This window comes from Argiope bruennichi, chromosome 10 (assembly GCF_947563725.1).
Source record: "Argiope bruennichi chromosome 10, qqArgBrue1.1, whole genome shotgun sequence".
Lineage (NCBI taxonomy): Eukaryota > Metazoa > Arthropoda > Arachnida > Araneae > Araneidae > Argiope > Argiope bruennichi.
Genome location: NC_079160.1, coordinates 18,965,598 through 18,984,619, shown reverse-complemented (window position 1 = coordinate 18,984,619; position 19,022 = coordinate 18,965,598). Strand labels below are relative to the sequence as shown.

The 19,022-nt window shown below is 30.2% G+C and overlaps 2 protein-coding genes across 4 annotated transcripts in view; both read left to right on the top strand.

Annotated features, from left to right (window-relative positions):
- LOC129988099 (carbohydrate sulfotransferase 1-like) overlaps nt 1-14,250 on the top strand; it is an 88,634-nt gene extending 74,384 nt beyond the window's left edge. For all 3 annotated transcript variants that reach the window (XM_056096223.1, XM_056096224.1, XM_056096225.1), the window contains exons 2-3: nt 2,258-2,403; nt 12,475-14,250. In XM_056096223.1, the coding sequence (XP_055952198.1) occupies nt 2,258-2,403; nt 12,475-14,027 (1,699 nt within the window). In that variant the 3' untranslated portion in view covers nt 14,028-14,250. The remainder of the gene's footprint in view (nt 1-2,257; nt 2,404-12,474) is intronic.
- On the top strand, nt 4,338-6,458 carry LOC129988098 (signal recognition particle subunit SRP72-like). Its single transcript, XM_056096222.1, has one exon. The coding sequence runs from the start codon at nt 4,395-4,397 to the stop codon at nt 6,339-6,341; it is 1,947 nt and encodes a 648-aa protein (XP_055952197.1). The 5' UTR covers nt 4,338-4,394; the 3' UTR covers nt 6,342-6,458.
- Nucleotides 14,251-19,022: the final 4,772 nt, after the last annotated feature.

Below are 19,022 nucleotides of genomic sequence, written 5' to 3'. Positions count from 1 at the left end.
CGTGACGTCATTTAGTCCACGAGCAAACGATATTAACATTTCGAGCATTGTTTGCAATCAATAAAAGCATTTAAACAAATTCTTGTGCTCTACATCTTTACGGTTCTGCATCATCGACTCAATTCGAATAATTTTTCCATCAACTGTTTTGGCGTTTCCTATAAACCTAATTTTTTTCATTATAAATTGTTTCCTTTGCATATCCTTGTCTGGTACAGATTAGTCGAGACCTTGAAAATTTTCGCAGCAAGTTGCTTTTAAAAATGTCAAATTTATTTATTGCCTGATTAGATAGAATGCTTTATGAACTAGGAAGTATATCGTTCTTACGATATTCCTTGTTGTAAACAATTAATAGTGCGAAAAAGTTGTGTAGTTATTTTTTTCTCCTCGTTCTGCAAACGATTTCATACAGGTATGCGAGCTGTTAAATGTTTTGAATATGTATGGAAATTTAGATAATTGTTATAGTATAGTTTTGCTAATAATCATGAAAAAAAAATTGAACACCTTTCTGTTTGTGTAGTTTTTTAGAAGAATTTTCGAACTATATATATGTAATAGAATAAAATAAAAATATTTTCGAACAAGAAAAAAAAATGTTCGGGTAAAATTGCAGTAATTGAATCTGTTGTCTAATTACAATTATTTAATAAGACAGCCTTTATTTAATTTCTTTTCTTTAAAATCTTAAGCAATATTATAATTTTATAGGCAGAGTCGTTTTCTTTGGAAAAATTTTTCGTCATTTTCTAGGAAACGTCGACTTTTAACTCTTCGATATTTTATAAAAAATTAAACACCTCTGGAAATCGTTTGGTTCGTCAAGATTATTTAATGGTTGCAAAAAATCTCAACCAAGTCTTTTATTCTTTAATTAGTCTTAATGGCTTCTTCGAACAAAATATTTATTTTCACATTTTAATAGATATTTAACGCATTATTTTAAAAGTTTGACACAGTTATATTCATTTTATTACGCACCTCTCTAATTTATTGTAATTTCATCTAAAATTTTAAGTAAATTTTAAACAAGAAGTTATTACATTTCATCTGAAAATATTAATTTCTGAATCGAAGAATATTCTTAAAATCAGTCATAAAAATCCAATCAATCAAAAAATGTAGAATTATTCAGAGTTAAACTTTTTGTGTACTACAAAATATATTTCATGATTAAGTAATATCTCAGGCAGTTTATTCAGTATAAATTTACCTAATTCGGTAATAATAATAATAAATAAATAAAAAAAATAAGAAAGCAAAACTTCTTTCTAAAAAGGAGCTTATATGTTTTTTTATATTTTTGATTTTATTACGGGAAAAACCAACAACGTTTAAAAATGAACAAATTTAAAAAAAAAAAAAAAAAAGGTTTTTTCATTATGGTTTATTTTTAAAATTAAACCTTAATTGTAAATGTCATGGGAAAAAAATTCAAAAAACTTATTAAAAGCCTGATTTAAGCTGAAACTCACTTAATGTGAAAAAATAAGCTGAATCTTCATAATTTAATTATTAATAACGAAAGCAAAATCCGGGATGAATTATTTGTAGTAATAATGAAAGCGATATGAATGTCATTACAACAATGAAAATATTGTTGTAAAATATACTTAAAAACATTTTTAAAAATTAATTAAAATTGTACAGAAAAATTTACAGATTCAAACCAACTAAAATTTTATAGAAGTAACTTGGTATTATCGAAGAGATAATTTTTGAATTTTCAGAAATTATGGCGGGAAAGCATCAGAATTTTACATAATATTCAATTAAATAAAATTTTTAAAAATCGCTCTTTATATATATATATATATATATATATATATATATATATATATATATGCCAAATTTAAGAAGGGGGAGGGCAACTGCTGGAAATTAACCGACCGAATGCGATATTTTATTTTTCGTAATTCCATACTTCATGCAAATATGGATTGTTTAGATTTTTCTCATACATTATTTTCTAGAATACCTCGTTGATGTATTGGCGTTAAAATGTTGAACAACAGAAAAATAATTTATAAAACTAAAGTTTATTTTATTGATACTTTACTATTTTAAGAAGTCCACAAACAAAAATGTACCATATCATAACGATAACTTTCATAAGCAACACTTAGCCAATGGTTGTTGGTGCAAATGAAATTGAATGCCAGTAACCAATTTTGGTAACGATTGAAGTGCCTGTAACTGAAAATATCGTTTTATTTTATATAAATTTTACTTTAAATTCATTTTTCTTTTTCAGATTCTTGGAAGTCATGTCCAGATCGAGACGGTTTTTGCTGCTGTTAGTAGTGGCTTCCGTAACATGCGTCTTTCTGGTTCAGGTTCTAATGGATGGCCAGAACATCGGAAATACCTTTCAGTACAGCGGAAATCCGAGCGCCAAAGGTACGTGAAATCGCCAATACTCTCTTTCCATTGTCAACGCATAGGTGAGTGGGGAAAAAAAAAAAAAAAAAAAAAAAAAAACGGATTACGTAAAAGAAAATGTGATGATTTAACAAATGCCATTCATTTGCTTTAAAAAATAACTGCCTTCTACAACATATTTCAGTATAAATATACGAAATTCTCGAAAGGCTAGAATACTCAATCGGAATCTTGGCTGTGCAAAGTCAGAAGCATCATGCTAATGTATTAGATGCGAAGAGCATTTGCATTAGATATTTAGTATTATTCAAAATTACTTTATTCACTCTTTGGCTTTTGTAAACGACTTTTGCCTATCAGAATGTTCTGTCCAAATTTATGTTTCCTTTTTTTTTTGTTGTTGTTGTTGTAGTTATTCTAATTAACTTACGTTATCTCAATATCATGTAGTATATATTCTGAATAATAAGAAATAAATGAATTCTTACGTAAAAGCTACTGCTTTCACATATTCAAAAAATTAAATACACTTCAAATATAAAAGTCTTTTCAAATAAATGTGTAGTCAAACAGTTAAATAACCCTGAATATGAATAATATTGAATAATAGTTTGAAATCTGGGTGAATGCTGTAGCTGAATATTACTATAGGAAATTTTACCATAATTTTTGAATGGGCATGCTCTTAGAGCTGTTGCACCATATGAAACCTCATTCACATGCTAAATATTCGCTTGAATTTTTTTAAAGGTTATTTATTAATGTTCACTGTTGACTTTTTTTTTTTTAATTCATCTTCCTGTTATTTTATAAAATTTGTTAAAAGAACAAATTTTGTTAAAAAAAAAATGTCTGAAATAGGATATAAACTAAATTAGTGAACAAAAAATGAAGGAACTGTAAAGGGGAAAGCATTAATCCATTGTTAATGTCTCAGCTGCGCGATAGCGGCGCCATGGCATGCTTTTGTATCGCCATACAGAGCACACACTAACGGAGCACACTAGTACGGAGAATAAAATGTGAGATCAAGTATTGTTTTTGTCATCAAATCAGTTTTTAGCAAACGATTATCTATATATTTTTAATTGTGATTCTCAGTTTTATGATGATAGTAGCTGTGTTAAATTTCTTTTCAAATCTTTGTTTAAATGTCAATTATTAATTACTTGAAATCGTTTTTTTTTTTTTCTAATATATTTTTAAAACATCTGATATTTTAAATATTTGTATAATATTTTTTTTTGATGATTTACTGCTAGTGGAACAGAGTGCTAGTGGTTCCTTTTCTATAATGAGATTTATTTTAGAATAATTAAAATGTTTATTTAAAACAATTGAAAATTAATACGATATTGCAAGAATTCATAAATTAAATTCGTAATTTTATAAAAACAATAAAAAATAAAGAAAATTCTTAAAATCCTTTTTCTATTGATTCTCATGGTGACATTATTAAAGAATTATTATTATTTTATTTAAGGATTCTAACTTCAGTGATCTTTTATCCCCCCCCCCCCCCCATCCATACACATTAGAAACGATGTCAAAAATTTCTTAAATTAAAACAAAGATTTTTTTCTCCCAAAATTTGCTTCCTTATTCATGGAATAAATAAGAATAAATTGGATATCATGTAAAATCTTCATAGTGTTCCATTAGAATCATAAATCATTCAATTTTATAAAAATTTAATTTGTGAAAAATTATTATTTCATATTAAATAAAAGTAGCATATTCAAATATTTTTTTATTTTATATTTAGAATACCCAATATAAAAAATATTCTAATAAATAGAAAATAAAAATTTGATGGTGAAAGAAAATTGTAAAGTTTAAAAAAAAAACTTAATGTTAAGAGGGAATAATTATTTAAATTGCTCAATAGATGGCGGCACTATTCATTATTCTTATCAATGCTAAACTTGTTCCATTTGTTATTTGTTTCGTGTCGTCAGCTAAGCCACGTCTTCGAGTACTAGAGGAGCAAGGCTTAATTTTTTAAAAAAATGTCTACTTCGAATACAAACGTTACGGTTTTATATTCGGAATTACTTCGTCTTGGAGATGCTGGTGAATATGATAAAGCTTTGAAAGTCGTTAACAAAATCCTTCATGAAGATAAAGAGGATAAGAAAGCTTTACATTGCAAAGCTGTGTGTCTGATACACTTATCGGAATTCGAGGAAGCAGTTAAAATACTAGAGAAGCAAGTAAGTGATGCAAATTTTGAAAAAGCATATTGTTTCTATCGTCTTAATAGAATTCAAGAGGCGTATGATACTCTAAAAGCTATCAGTAATCCAAGTAGTAAGGAAAAGGAACTTTTAGCTCAAGTTTTGTATCGCCTTGAAAATTTTGTTGATTGTTTTGACGTGTATAAAGATCTCATTAAGAATTCTGAAGATGATTTTGAGGAGGAACGTGAGACTAATTTGGCAGCTGTTGTTTCCAATTTGTATAATGAGAAAGGTAAAGATTTCAAAAATGCCCCACAATTACGAGAACATACTTATGAACTGTGTTATAATAGTGCTTGCATTCTTATTAGCCAAGGGGAATATAATTTGGCCATTGAGAAGTTGAAAACTGCTGAAGAGCTTTGTAAGAATCAAATAGAGGAGAATGATTTAACTGAAGAGGAAGTTGAAGGTGAGCTGGGAATTATTCGTGTCCAGCATGCATATGCTCTGCAAATGTTGCAGAAAAACGATAGAGCTTTGAAGCTTTATAATCTTGTTTTGAAAAATAAGCCTTCTGATGTAGCTGTTGTTGCAGTTGCTTCAAATAATGTTGTTACTATTAACAAAGATCAAAATGTATTCGACTCAAAGAAAAAAATAAAAATAGCTACTGCGGAGAGTTTAGAACCTAAACTAACTACTAAACAACGTCAGATTATTGCTATCAATAATTGTTTGCTGCTTCTTCATACCAATCAAATTGATCAATGTCGTCGTAGCATTCAAGCCTTAACCAATAAGTATCCATCGTGTGGTGCAGAGGCAGCACTTCTATTAGCTGCTTTGCATTGCAAAGAAAAGAAAGTTCAAAAGGCTGTAGATGTTTTGAAAGAATTTGCTGAGACTCATCCTGATCAATCATTGTTATTGTCTTTTACACTAGCTCAATTACTCCTGACTCAAGGTCATGTTAGCCAAGCCTGCGACACATTGCAATCTATTGGTGATACTTCCTACTCGCTTGGTGTAATATCGGCATTGGTTACCTTATACTTGAGCATGGAAGATAAAGATGCTGCTACTAATGTTTTGCAGTCAGCAATTAAATGGTACAGAAAGAATAAATCTAAAAGTTCTGCCTTAAGAATACTTATCCAAGAAGCTGCAAAAATAGAATTGAAAAATGATCATCCTCAAGAAGCTGCAAAACTTTTAGAGGAGCTTAGAAAAGAAAATCCTGGTGATCTGAAAACCATTGCACAATTAATCGCTGCTTATTCTCAGTTTAATCCGGATAAAGCTAAAGATGTGAGTAAACAACTTCCTCCTGTTTCGGAGATTACAATGAATGTTGATGTTGACAATTTAGAATCTACCAGCTGGACTATGGGTGCCAAGTATATTAAAAAAGGTGCCAAATCAGAACCGCCATCAGGAAAGCAAGATACTGGGGACGGTCTTATCCAGAAGAAAAAGAAAAAGCGTAAGAAGGGAAAATTACCCAAGAACTGTGATCCTAATGTCGACCCTGATCCAGAACGATGGTTACCAAGAAGGGAGCGATCCACATATAAGAAGAAAAAGGATAAGAGAGGTGCTGCTATTGGAAAGGGAACTCAAGGTGCAGTAGCTGGTTCAGAAGAGGTTTCTAAAACTACCATGCCAACAACTGCACCATCTCCTGGTTCATCTGCCACGCCTACCTCTCCTAATGTGACTGGTCCTCGTCAAGCTAAGGGTGGTCAAAAGAAAAAGAAGAAAAATCGTTGGTGAACACTTAATTATTTGTGACTCAAATTGTTGATTTTGATTACTACAAAAGTATCTTTGCAATGAATAAAGTTGAACAAAATTTGTTGGGAAAAAATTAAAAATCTATTGGATGCCTTATATGTGGTTTTGTTTTATTTCGAGTTACTAGTCCAGATGATTTCGGCTATGTTTGCATTTTAGAATTAATTTAATCTTTATAAATATTAATCTAATTACTGTAAATCTAATATTTGATTTTTTTGAGTTGCTTAAATATATGAATTAATTATTGAGTACTTCATAGTAATATTTATATGCAGGATAATTTTGTAATTCAGAGAATAAAAATTAATCTTAAATTGATTTCATTCTTAAATTGAAAATGATGATTTATTTCACAGTTCCTGTTTTTAAAAGTGTTTAATAACAAAAAAATTGCATTGTTTTACTCAAGTATAAATTTGAATTTATAATTTGCTTTTTGTCATTTAAGTAGAGTTGCTAGTTGGTAGCTATATTTTAAAAGCTCAATTTACTTCCTCTTAAAATTAATGGTTACTTGATATTTGTATTTATTTTGAATTAGATTATGTCAAGTTTTAACTGTTGTATTGATTAGTCTGGTGTTTCTCATTTATATAATAAAATTTTTCTTGTATATAAATATTAAAAGATCCATTATAATGAATTTGATTATTGCAGTCTATCTAATAAGATTAATACCTGTTTGGGGACATCCGTTTCAGTTGCATTCTTCATGTTTTTATAAACATAAGATTATGTTTTTCAAATCAATCTGGAAATAAGTCAGTTGCATAAAAAAGCGAAAAAACATTTGATAGTTAAAGATTTATTACTTCAAAATTATCTGGAATTTTTTTTATTTGGATTGTAATATTGAATCAAAAGATAATTTCTCATACAAACTAAAACTACATACATAAAAATGTTTTTAAAAAAACATTAAGTATATGCTTTATAGGGAAAATGAAGATATTAGTTTTTATTAGTGGAGTATTTTGTAATTCATTTCAAACAGTGTTGAATTGCATTCCAGATTTATCAAGTACATATTATGAGAATGTGTCTTTAAAAGAAGGAAAAGAGAAAACCACTTGATCAGTTAATTGAACCTATATCTACTAAATTTGGCATATCGTTATTTCATCATTATAGTTTACTGGTAGAGTTTATGAAAATATTAATATCTTTTTATTATAAGACTATACAAAAATGATTTTTACACCACTTTGTGATTTCAAAATATTTTTACAGCAATACTTTTTATTGGAGGATATTTCTGATACTGTGGATGATCACGAAGAGGTTATTGTCTAGTGGTAAACAAAGATTGAGAAATTGAACCAGAAACATTATCATGCAATGCTATTTTAAACTAAAGTTTAAAATTTCCTTTTAATTTAATTCATTTTTAGTGATCAGAAATTTGTCATCTTTTTAATTGTTTGAAAGTTTCGATTAAACTTTTTCTTTGTTATTTTAGTTATTACATTTTCTTTGAAAAACAAATATTTAAAGTTAACAATTTTTGTCTGAATATGCTATTCTTTAGTTCGGTCATGTGGTTAATGAACTAGTGGGAAAATTTGTTATGAAATGAAATTTTAATTTTCAGAAGTTTTTTTTCTTGCTAATGAAATTTGTATTGACATTATATTCTTTAAAAAGTTCTTAAAATTAGTTTTCTATTACTTGAATCAAATATATATAATTAGAATTTTGGTTATAAGTTAAATTGACTGCATGATTTGTTGTAACATAAGTAAAAATATCAGAGTTAGTTCAAGCAAATTTGCACGATAAGTGATGTGTCTATGCAATTGCTTTGTATATTACTTGCCTGTTGAACTTTAGCAAGTTTCCAAAAGACATTTATCTAAATCATTCTTCAGACATATCAGATTACTTTATCTTTTATTATTATGAATATTATTATTATTTTGAAAATTTTCAATTTTTTTCAATTAAGGGAATTAATTGAAAGAGTTAGAGAAAAAATGATTGCCAATTTTAAATTACATTAATTCCAAAAGCCATTTTGTACATTCAGCAAATATTTATTTTGAAATTTTTAAATATTCTCATATCACCATGATTTACAAGTTTGACAGGCCTTTTCATTCTATGAAGCTAAACTATATCTGGGGAGCTTTCCGTAATTCTAATTGGCCTATTATTGCTAGATAGCATTTTTCTTATTTTGGTTAACTTGAATAGTATATTAATGAAGTTTAATAGTATATTAATTACGAATTTTAAGCTTACTTAAATTTTATCTTTAAAGATGTTTACCTAGATGTAGTTGGTGGCCATTGAAACTCAATGTCACCTAGATGATCACCTAAGACATCTTGATGTTAATGTGATACAAAGGCTTCTAGAATGGAATTCTTGTTAAGATGTCATGCAGCTGCATTGCTCACAGAAGTTAAAGAAGTATATTGTAAAATAAATGCAAAATACTAATAATAAAGTTTTATACTAATTAATCCAGAATAGTATAAAAGCAATCAATTATATAAATAAGATGTAAAGTCTTTCATCAAATGACATTAGTGGAGGTGAAAAGAAGCATGTTAACTGAATGAGAGAGACAACTGTTCAATAAGGTTAGTCAATGTTTTCAAAATATATTGAGAGTAATTGGAACATGCATGAGATCAGATTGTCCAGCATTTCTTATGGGATTTTCTGAAAGTCTTGCTCCAGGAGAACTTTTATCTTGCGAAGTTTTGAGAGGTATTGGACAATATCCTTCTTCTGGATTCCAAGTGGACAATCGAACGATTTTCTCTGATTTGTCAATTATTTTTCTGGTATTATTTTAACAATAAAAAAAATTAAAATTTTGTTTCATTTAATAGTTTATTTTGAAGTATGACCTTATGTCTATGAACAATGTATTAATTACAATTGTTGTAACTTAATATTTTTTGTTTCTCAACAAATCAAAGCATTTGTATAAAATTCTTTTTAATCATTTTGGATGCGAGTGATTTATTTTATGAGGAGAAGATACATGCAAAAAAAACATTGTAAAAATTTATTTTTTAAATACTGGAATGCAGCTACCTTTGCTGCTGAATGTTTCGAATGTCATATAGTTTTTAATTACATTTTAACCAAATGTGATGGGAAAATTCACTTTTCCTGCAATTTTTTTTTTTTTTTTTTTTGAAGATGAACACTTTTCTGTAAAACACATTTATGTACATATATCACCAAACAAGTATTTTAGGTGATATCAATTGAATATGAGTTTTATTTTTTTATTTGCCAAACCATCATTAATGAGTTGCCAGTTTTAATAATGTTAATCACAATAATTTATTTCTCTTATCAAAAACTAGTTGCTTTCTCAAGGTTAAAAATTTTAAAATTCTAATAAGACGAAAAATTTCTTCAGTGTTTATAATACTTTATTTGTTCACCTAAATAAAAATTAAAAATTGACTTGTTTAGAAGACTGAAAAAATGTTTACATGTTAATAGATATTTTATTTTGAAATGAATTGTTCTTTTATTATTTAATTTAAAAGTTAAAAGAACCCAAAAGTAGTATGTATACAAGTGCATTTTGGATATCTATGCATCTATTGTGCTATTTGGATATCTATATCTATATCTTAGCATATCTATGAGTATCCTCATACTTAAAAAGGAGCCCTACCAATCTCAATTTACAATAGAAAGGTGGGGAGGGGACTTTTCACAACCGATAGTTCTTGATTCTTCCCTCCCTCCCCCACATTTGGTATGATCTGAGGGGGCCGTTTGTTCTTGCTTTCAACTGAAGAAAGGTTGTTTTTTTTTAAAAAAAAGAAACCATATTCTGAAATTTAATTTCTTCTTCTCAAGACATTTTGAAAATTGAGATAAGTGGTGATGTGTGATTAAATGTCAAAATATTAACAAAAACATTAAGTGCCTATTTTTTTTCCATCAAAACATAAATTTAGAATAGATTTAATTTCTTGTTATTGAATACATCATGGGTGAAAATATTAATAGGAAAAGTTTAGGTTCAATTCATTTGCATGCCCACAAAAAAAGGCATGACAAATTGATTCAATGCTCACTATATGTGATCTAATTATCCAGGAATATGAATATTTTTTGCCTATTTTTGAAAAAAAATAAAATATTGAGTAGTATTTATGGTGGAATAGAATTGGATGAAATATAACGAAAAAGAAATAATCACCTGCCATAACAGGGCCATTTTATCATCAGGTGACTTATAGTGTTGTCCAGGACTGCTAATACAGAACAGTTTTGTTCATTAAAGGAAGCCACCATTGACCCGTCAGCTTCATATTGCAATCCCTTAATAACAAGTAATGGATTGCGGTATGTATTTAACTATACCTGTTGCTAAATATCTCAATTATTGATACTTATAAATTAAATTGATGAATATTGCTGATTTTTTTTTACTTCTTACACAATTAAAATGTTCTGTTAATTAAAAATAAATTTACTTAATAAACGTGTTGGCTATATGATAGGATAATCATATAGCTTTTTGTTCAACTGATTAAAGCTAAAAGTTTAACAAAAACCCACAATTCTAGTACTAAGATTATATTCCAATTTTTAATGATTTAAATCGTTGTGTTTTTGAATAGTCACGTTTACAAGCATGACAAAATTTCAATCCATTAACGAATTTCGATTGACATTTTACACTGATCTGTATTTTCAATACCAAAATTATATACCAAATTATACTGATCTAGTCCCTTGCATTCTGAAGCTATTACTTTGCACTTAAGAGACAAAATTTCTGGGATTGGATTTTGTTCAAAATTTGAAAGAAAGCTACGAATCTGGTGTAAAAACCACATACGAAGTTTCATCTTGCTAACTCCGAGCTTGTCCGAATTATCGTGTTCATTAACAAACAGATATAATTCCAAAAATATGCTTTTCAAACTCGGAAAGATTTCACACGTTAATATTCATCAAACTTCCAAAATTGGATATTTTTTGACAATTATAACACTTTTGTCTTTGTATGCAGGAAAATAAAAATTTAAATCATAATCAAGGTATGCGGAAAATAGTTGATAGGCTGAAGAGGGAGTACCAATTGGCCAAGTACCAATTTAAAATTCGTAGTTTTGAAATAATGAATTATTTTCTATTGGCACTTTTACAAGGACAAAAACGCAACTCTGTGTTCATTTTGCCATGAGCTCTAATAAAGTTTGCATACATCTCAGGATGGCGACTAGGCTGTGACTGCATACATTTTGTGTAACATCTTTAGGTCAACGCACCTAAATTGCAATTACAGATTGAGATTTATATTTGGATTTATAGAACGTCATCGAATATGCAGTAAGAAAATCGACAGATATTAAGATTTCTTATGATGTCGTGAATTTAAGTAACGTCACAATCACCTGACAATTGTAGTGTATAAAAAATAACGTATATCATTTTAGCGATATGTGATGTGCTAGGATAGAACCTGGGATCTTGTGGTTAGCAGTCTAGTAATTAAACCATTATGCAAAAGCAATTGCTCGTGCAGTCGTAGCCACAGACTCTCCCTCCAGTGAGTCGGAGGTGAGACGAACGATATGGCTGTTGAGTGGTGATGTATTTATTAGCTGTTCTCTAATGGGCCTGTACCCATTTGAATAGCGCCAAGCGTTATGGCGAGCGTGTGTGAGTGAGTGGCTGCTGATGCTGTTGCGCCATTCTTTCTCCTTTTACAAGATGTGCAGTGGACACTAAAATTAAAAATGTACTTTGGATGTGAATTGCATGAAGATCCATTCATTCCATGATAGAAGGAGTATTACATTTCCCGTGAATGAAGAAGCATTACAATCCATAAATTTTAAAATAATAATTCATAAAAAATATTTTACTTTTTATTGGAATCTTAACAGCTTCAAATTCATATCAAATACTTCTACAGTATATCCTTTTAAGTTCGATTTTGTATGCTGTAAAACATATTTATTAACTTACTATTTTATTTGCATTTGTCTACGGTTATAAAATTTATTCATTTCTTTATTTTTATTCCTTATATGATAATATATTTCATATTATGTGAGCAATTTAATGCATTTATACTGATATGTTGTAACAATACAAATTTTTTGTGTCATTATAGGTCTGAACGACGTTCATGATGCTAGATCAAATTCTGTACTCCAGTCAACATCAACGACCATAAAGCGACAAACAATGACTACATCTACAACTGTGAAATCCACATCTGAAAAACCTACAACTCCTAAACCAACTACCACTATCAAAAACTTAAAAACAACCGCTAAATATCGAGAAGCATCTTCCTTTATGATTAACAAAACTGATCGCATTGAAGCCAAAGTACAAGTGAGACGGTTGCCATTGGCGAAAAGTATATCTCAGCAACCGCCAAATCCAAATTTGGTGAATCGACAAGAACGCATCCAAGAAATCTTAAAGCAGAGTAGTGTCATCCATAGACGAGCTACTCTGGATCCTATGAGGTCCTTAAAATCTATTCCTCTTACAAATCCCGAAAAAGTCATGAGAATCATCATTTTAACTTATTTTAGGGCAGGATCGACTTTCTTTGGCGATATTCTGCAACAGAACTGGAAGACTTTTTACCACTTCGAGCCTCTCCACTGGATGACGTACGATAAGCGAATCGATGATGAGAAGTTACCTGAGGTCTTCAATCTCTTCAGCAATATTTTCAGCTGCAATTTCAACGAAAGCAAAGAGTACATGCAGTGGGTGATGAAACCGAAAAATCAGTTCCTTTTTGCCCATAACCTTTTTCTGTGGGTCACTTGTCACAGCAATCCGAAAGTTTGCTTTAGTCCTGCCTTTGTGAATGCTGTCTGCATGAGGGCGCCCATCCACGTAATGAAAATCACCAGACTGCATATGCGTCAGTTGCGCAGCTACTTGAAAGAGAATCCGGACAAGAATTTCAAAGTGATTCACCTCACAAGAGACCCGAGAGGCATCCTGAGTTCCAGATGGTCTCTGGATTGGTGCAACGGCACAAACTGTTCCGATTCTGGCGTGCTTTGTCGCGAAATGGACGAAGACATACGAATATTCAACGAGCTGCAACAAGAACAGCCATCCAATTTTATAAAAGTTCGGTACGAGGACCTCTCGACCAATCCAGAAAATGAAACTGAGAAATTGTTTAATTTCTTACATCTCCCATTTTCGACTTCTGTGAAGAAGTTTCTCAAAACCCATACCGTTGGCCGGAAATCAGATGCTAGGAATCCATATTCAACCCGTCGAAATTCTTCATCGATGGTCAACAGCTGGCATGAGCGCTTTACGTACAAGCAGATAGTTGAGGTACAGTCGCAATGCAGCAATGTCTTACAAAAATTAAATCATTCTCTCATATCTTCGCCAAGTCAGTTACCGTATCCTAATGGCAAGCCAAAGCCTAAAGTGTCATCTCAGACGAATCATCTTAAAACGTGGAGATACAATAAGAATCCCTTAGCTAGAAAGTATTTCGCCAATAAGACAGAATTCGCTCAAGAGTCTGACAATCCTTTTTTCAATCAGCCGGAAATTTTCAGATCGAATAACACGAACATTGAAGTTCACCGATCATATAAAATTGTGAATGATATTTCTACAAACACTAATTTAAATCAGTCTAATAATCTTTCATTAAATGTTACTGTTCATTGATGTGATTCATTCAAATGTGAATGCCATTAGTGGAGTTCCTTTGAAATGTACAGTTCCTATATATATAATGTGACTCTCGATTTTTTTTTTTTTTTTTTTCAAATTCCATAATCACGTTATCATTTTTTAAATCGCAGTGATGTATTTGGAATGTGATATGAACTTATTTAAGGATTGATTTTGCACGCTATTTTATCATCCTAGGTTATCAAGTGCTTTTTGTACTTTTGTGAAATAAACTTAATTTTTTTTAAAAAACTGAGTCTGATTTTTTTAATATGTTTTAGGATGTGTAATGTTTATTCTTAAAGAAATTAAATTTACAAATAAAATTCTCGAATCACCTGGAGAAGTCCGTCTCCCTGAAACTTTCTCGTACACTCTAAGAAAAATTTGTGATATTATCCCCATACCATTTAGGAACAGTAGATACGAAAGAGTCTATTTGCGTACTATCTTTGGCGATTAATCGCTGGGATACAGTTAATGCACAATAATCAGAACACAAAATGTTTTTTTGACTGAATGAAACCAAAATAGGTACTGAATTATGATGACAAAATGTCTTACCAAATTTGATTATTTCAGTTCTTGCGTTTTTGAGTTACCGCGTTTACATGCTTGTGAAAGTACAGACCGACAGACGGACCTCATGATGGATTTGATTCTACATTTGATACGCATCTATATTTTGAATGTTAAATATGTGTACAAAATTTTACCCATCCTATTCTCTTCGTTTTGTTATTGTATTAATCTGTATTTGGATTCAGAGACGTCATCTGAATGGATTTCGCTCAAAATTCCGTAAAAATTTCCAAATTTTATGTACTACATCTTTCTAATTCACGAGCGTTTTGGAGCTAGAAGTCACAAACAGACTTATGGACATAATTCCAAAAAAAAAAATGTGTTTTCCATCCTCAGGGAAGTTTGAAGCTTGTAGATTCGGTAAAATTTCGTATTTTCAATTTTTTGACGATTACAATATTTTCTTTTTGCAGTTTTGTTCACGAGAAAGTAAAAATCGTCCTGTACTATTAGATCGTTGACTATTATTTATCGTACTTTTACAAGAGAAAGAAAAAAAAATGAATTTATCATAATCAGTAACAAATTTTTCGGGTACCCGGCCCCCTCCTCTTTTAAATGTAGCCTCATGTTCATACCAGTTAGGGGGGGGGGGACGACGTCACTTTTCATTAGTTTCGGAAACTTTAAATTCCCCCTTTTACTTTCTCATATAGCGGAGAACTGTGTACATAGGACCATCATGCATCTACGTCCTCCATTTAATTTTAAGTTTTATTGAGTTGCATAAATGGTTGCAGGAACTGCTATTTTAAAATTTTGTAAGAGAAGTCTGTGGCAGTTGTAAATGACAAAAAGTTTAGATAGTTTAAAACCTACATCTATAGTTGTGTGTTTCTGTTTTCTAAGGAACTGCCCAGTTTTAAATACACTATTTTTAATCTTCACAAACACAGCTACACTACGAAATTCACACTCACTTATTACTACAGACACATAGAAAATTAGGTTAAAGAACATTATGGTGGAGGGAATCCACGGTTTCCAGCCGAAAGCATTCGGAGTTAGCGCATGGAGGGAAAAGTCGACCTCAGGGTGCCGGTCTGCCGTTCAACTGGTTGTCTTCTGCAAAACGCCACAACGGGGCGCCCTCTGCTCAAGGGGAAAAAGAGGCGCTACACAACTGTAAACTGTAAGAAATGTAAATCAAATACATCACTTAAATAAGCATTTTATTTGCAATATCAATTGAAATATTACAAGTCCCTAGTCCATGTGGAATTTCTCAATAAAAAACATTGTACGAAATTACATAAGTCCATAGCCCGAGGTACATGACTTTATTTTTTTTGTGTTCCGAGGTTTTTCATAATTAAGAGGAAAAGCCCGAATTATCTAAATCATTTTAAATGAAATTTTTTTAAAAAAAAATGGTCTTTAAATAGGAGAGGGGTGTAAATCTTGATAAGGAATTTTTAATGTTCTTGACTTATTTTTTTAATAATTTTACTATTTTTATTATTGCTGATTATTCATTTTCTTGAATAAACGAGAGAATTTATTTAAAAAGACTTTTTAAAAACAAGAATGATTAATATATGGTAGGAACTTCATTTAAAATCAAACTTTCAACCTTTAACCCACTTTTTTTTTTACGAAGAATTATTAATTTATCAGTATTCCTCTTCAAATCTATATGCATAATTGCAAATTTTGATGCCTTGAAATCCTGATGAAATAAACAGGCTGAAACTCAGAAGCAGTTTTGAAAAAAAAAAATCGAACTATCGAATGCAATATGGCAGTTGAGTAAACAGAACAATACTGCATTGATTATTTTTTTTTTGAATACTAGTTTTGAAAATATCGAATTTAAGTGTACATATTAACCGTCATATTGTTTGGACGATACTCTCAAAACGCGAAGAAAAGGCCCTTGTTCAGTATCCTGTCATTGCCTTGTTGAGGCAGGTGAAAACCTGTCGAATATTCTGAAAAAAAAAAAGAAACTCGATGTTTTAGAATTTTTTCTTAGAGCAACAGTTTTTAGGGCAGGGAACAAGTTGCTAATTGTCAAAAAATGCTCATTGAGAACATAATTATCTGCAAAACTGTAACATGGCAGATGAGTAAATATTAAAGGTAGGTATTCGAGTTTGAAATATTAAGGTATCTGAATCAATTCAAGATAAATTGGGCCACAGGAGTAATTAAATCTTATCGACTTAGAATTATTTTGATTATCCATTATTGAACTTCAGTATATTCAGTGAATTTTTCAAAGCATTGTATGTTTCGCTTCATTCAAGAAATGCACATTAAAATCTGTTAATCAAGTTTTAATTCAAACTTCAAAAGGTTATTTTAATAGGCTGTATAAAATCACTAAAGGCACCAAGTTTTGAATTTTTGATGAATTTCATTAATAAGAGCTCGTCTCATAGCACAGCATGTAGCACAATATTATATAATATTCAATTTTAAACAATATTATACCATAATGCTATTGTTTTATATCAAAATATTGTACAATATATGTGCTACTAAGTGATATGTATGTAGTACACATTGTACAATGTGCGATAGCCTTTAGTTACCGATTCTATCATTTTATTAAAAAAAAGCAAAATTGAAGTTGATTCATATTACCTCACGATAGAGATGCATAACCCACGATTTTTTGAAAAACAAATGTTGCTATTGTTATTTTTAAATATGCGTTCCAAATATCTGTTATTTCAATCATTATTAATTAAAAATTACTTAATATTAAATATAAAATTTATTAATTGCAATTAATACTTAATTTACTATTTTAAGTAAAGTGTGATTGAATTAATTTATCTGTTTCAGCTTACTTAAATTTTATTTTTCTCAAAACTATTTAATTTATTAGAGTGAACTATTTTCTGGAAAAGGTAAGTTAAAAATATGTCATTTCTTTAAAATGTTTACTTTAGTTCTATATTCTACCAATAGATGGCGCCGGCAGTAAACAGAATACATGTAATCAAAGTCAATCATGGCACGAGCAATTAGAAATGATCTGTATGGAATAGTGCATCAAATACTATACTCTGTTTCACCCTAACTTGGCAGTATTGTAAAAGGTAGAAAATGTGACGCTCCGCGTTGAGAAAGAGTTCCCCATCAATTCCGACTTTAAAATAGTTAAAATGCGCAGAAATTTATCAAATAATATCATAAATTACAGAAATCCTTTTTTAATCAGTATGTATTTAAAATTATTCTCAAGTTAAAAGTGCTTATCTGTTAAGTAGTTTGTAAATAAAGCGAACGAATAAAGCTAAAAGATTGACATAATGAATTCCACTTTGGCTAGAACCGGTCTTCAAGGTCAAATATTTGGCGCGTTTTTCTTTTACGCCTCCGCCAACTCAGCTTCATTCAGGTCGCAACCATTATAATCTTTCGTACTTTTTTATTCTCGCTTTTTTACCAGCTGATATTTTTGATACTATTAATCACATTAGTAGTTATTAGTTTTGATTGTTGAATATTTATTCGATTCGTTATTTTTATTCACTTCTAAAATGTCTGAAAAAGAGAAAGTGTTATCACCGACTACGCTGAGCACACCTTCAAGACAAGTGAAACCAACAAAAGTGCAGCATGCAGAAACATATTAAACGTTTATTCTCGACTCCGAGAAAACCCTCAAGATTCTATCAATCAAATCGTCGATAAAGTTTCGCACCTTACAGGTGTTTCGCAATGAACAGTTTTCCTTTTGAAAAAAGAAATAAAGGCATCCAGTTCTTTAAGTACCCCTGGAAAGAAATGATCAGGCTCAGTAGGTAAACATTCAGGTCTTGTAAAATAGGATGATTTTACATTATCCTGTATTTGACGAAAAATCCATGCATATTTTCGTAGAAATGAGATCCCAACATTAGATAAAGTTTTAAAAGATGTGAACGATGATACAGATATCTTTTCGAAAAACATTAGCCGAACTACGCTTTACCGAATATTGAAAGATTTAGAGTTTTCTTTTGAGAAACGATGAAACGAAATGAAATAACATTAATGTTTTTATTAAAATAATGTATCAATAATATTGAAAAAATAATGAAAATAAGGAAGCAATTAATTCTGCGATAAAGTGATAATATAATAAAGTAAATGAATATTTACTATTTGGCGAAAAATTTGCGAGATAAAGTTTCGCCAGCGATCTACATTTCTAGTAACTTTGTACTTTAAAGTAACCCAGTTCCCCTGACAGTGACTGTGATTCGGCATGCCTAGAATATACACTACTGCCAAGTTAGGGTGAAACAGAGTATAATATCGGTCACTCCCGTAAAGTGGAGCGGTGACTTCGCACTTTCCAGTGAAGCCTCGCACTTTCCGGCGAAATCACAGCTCCGATAAATTTCAGTGATATGCAATTCAATGATACGATACGATAATTCCAATAACCGGCCTGTTCACTTTTCA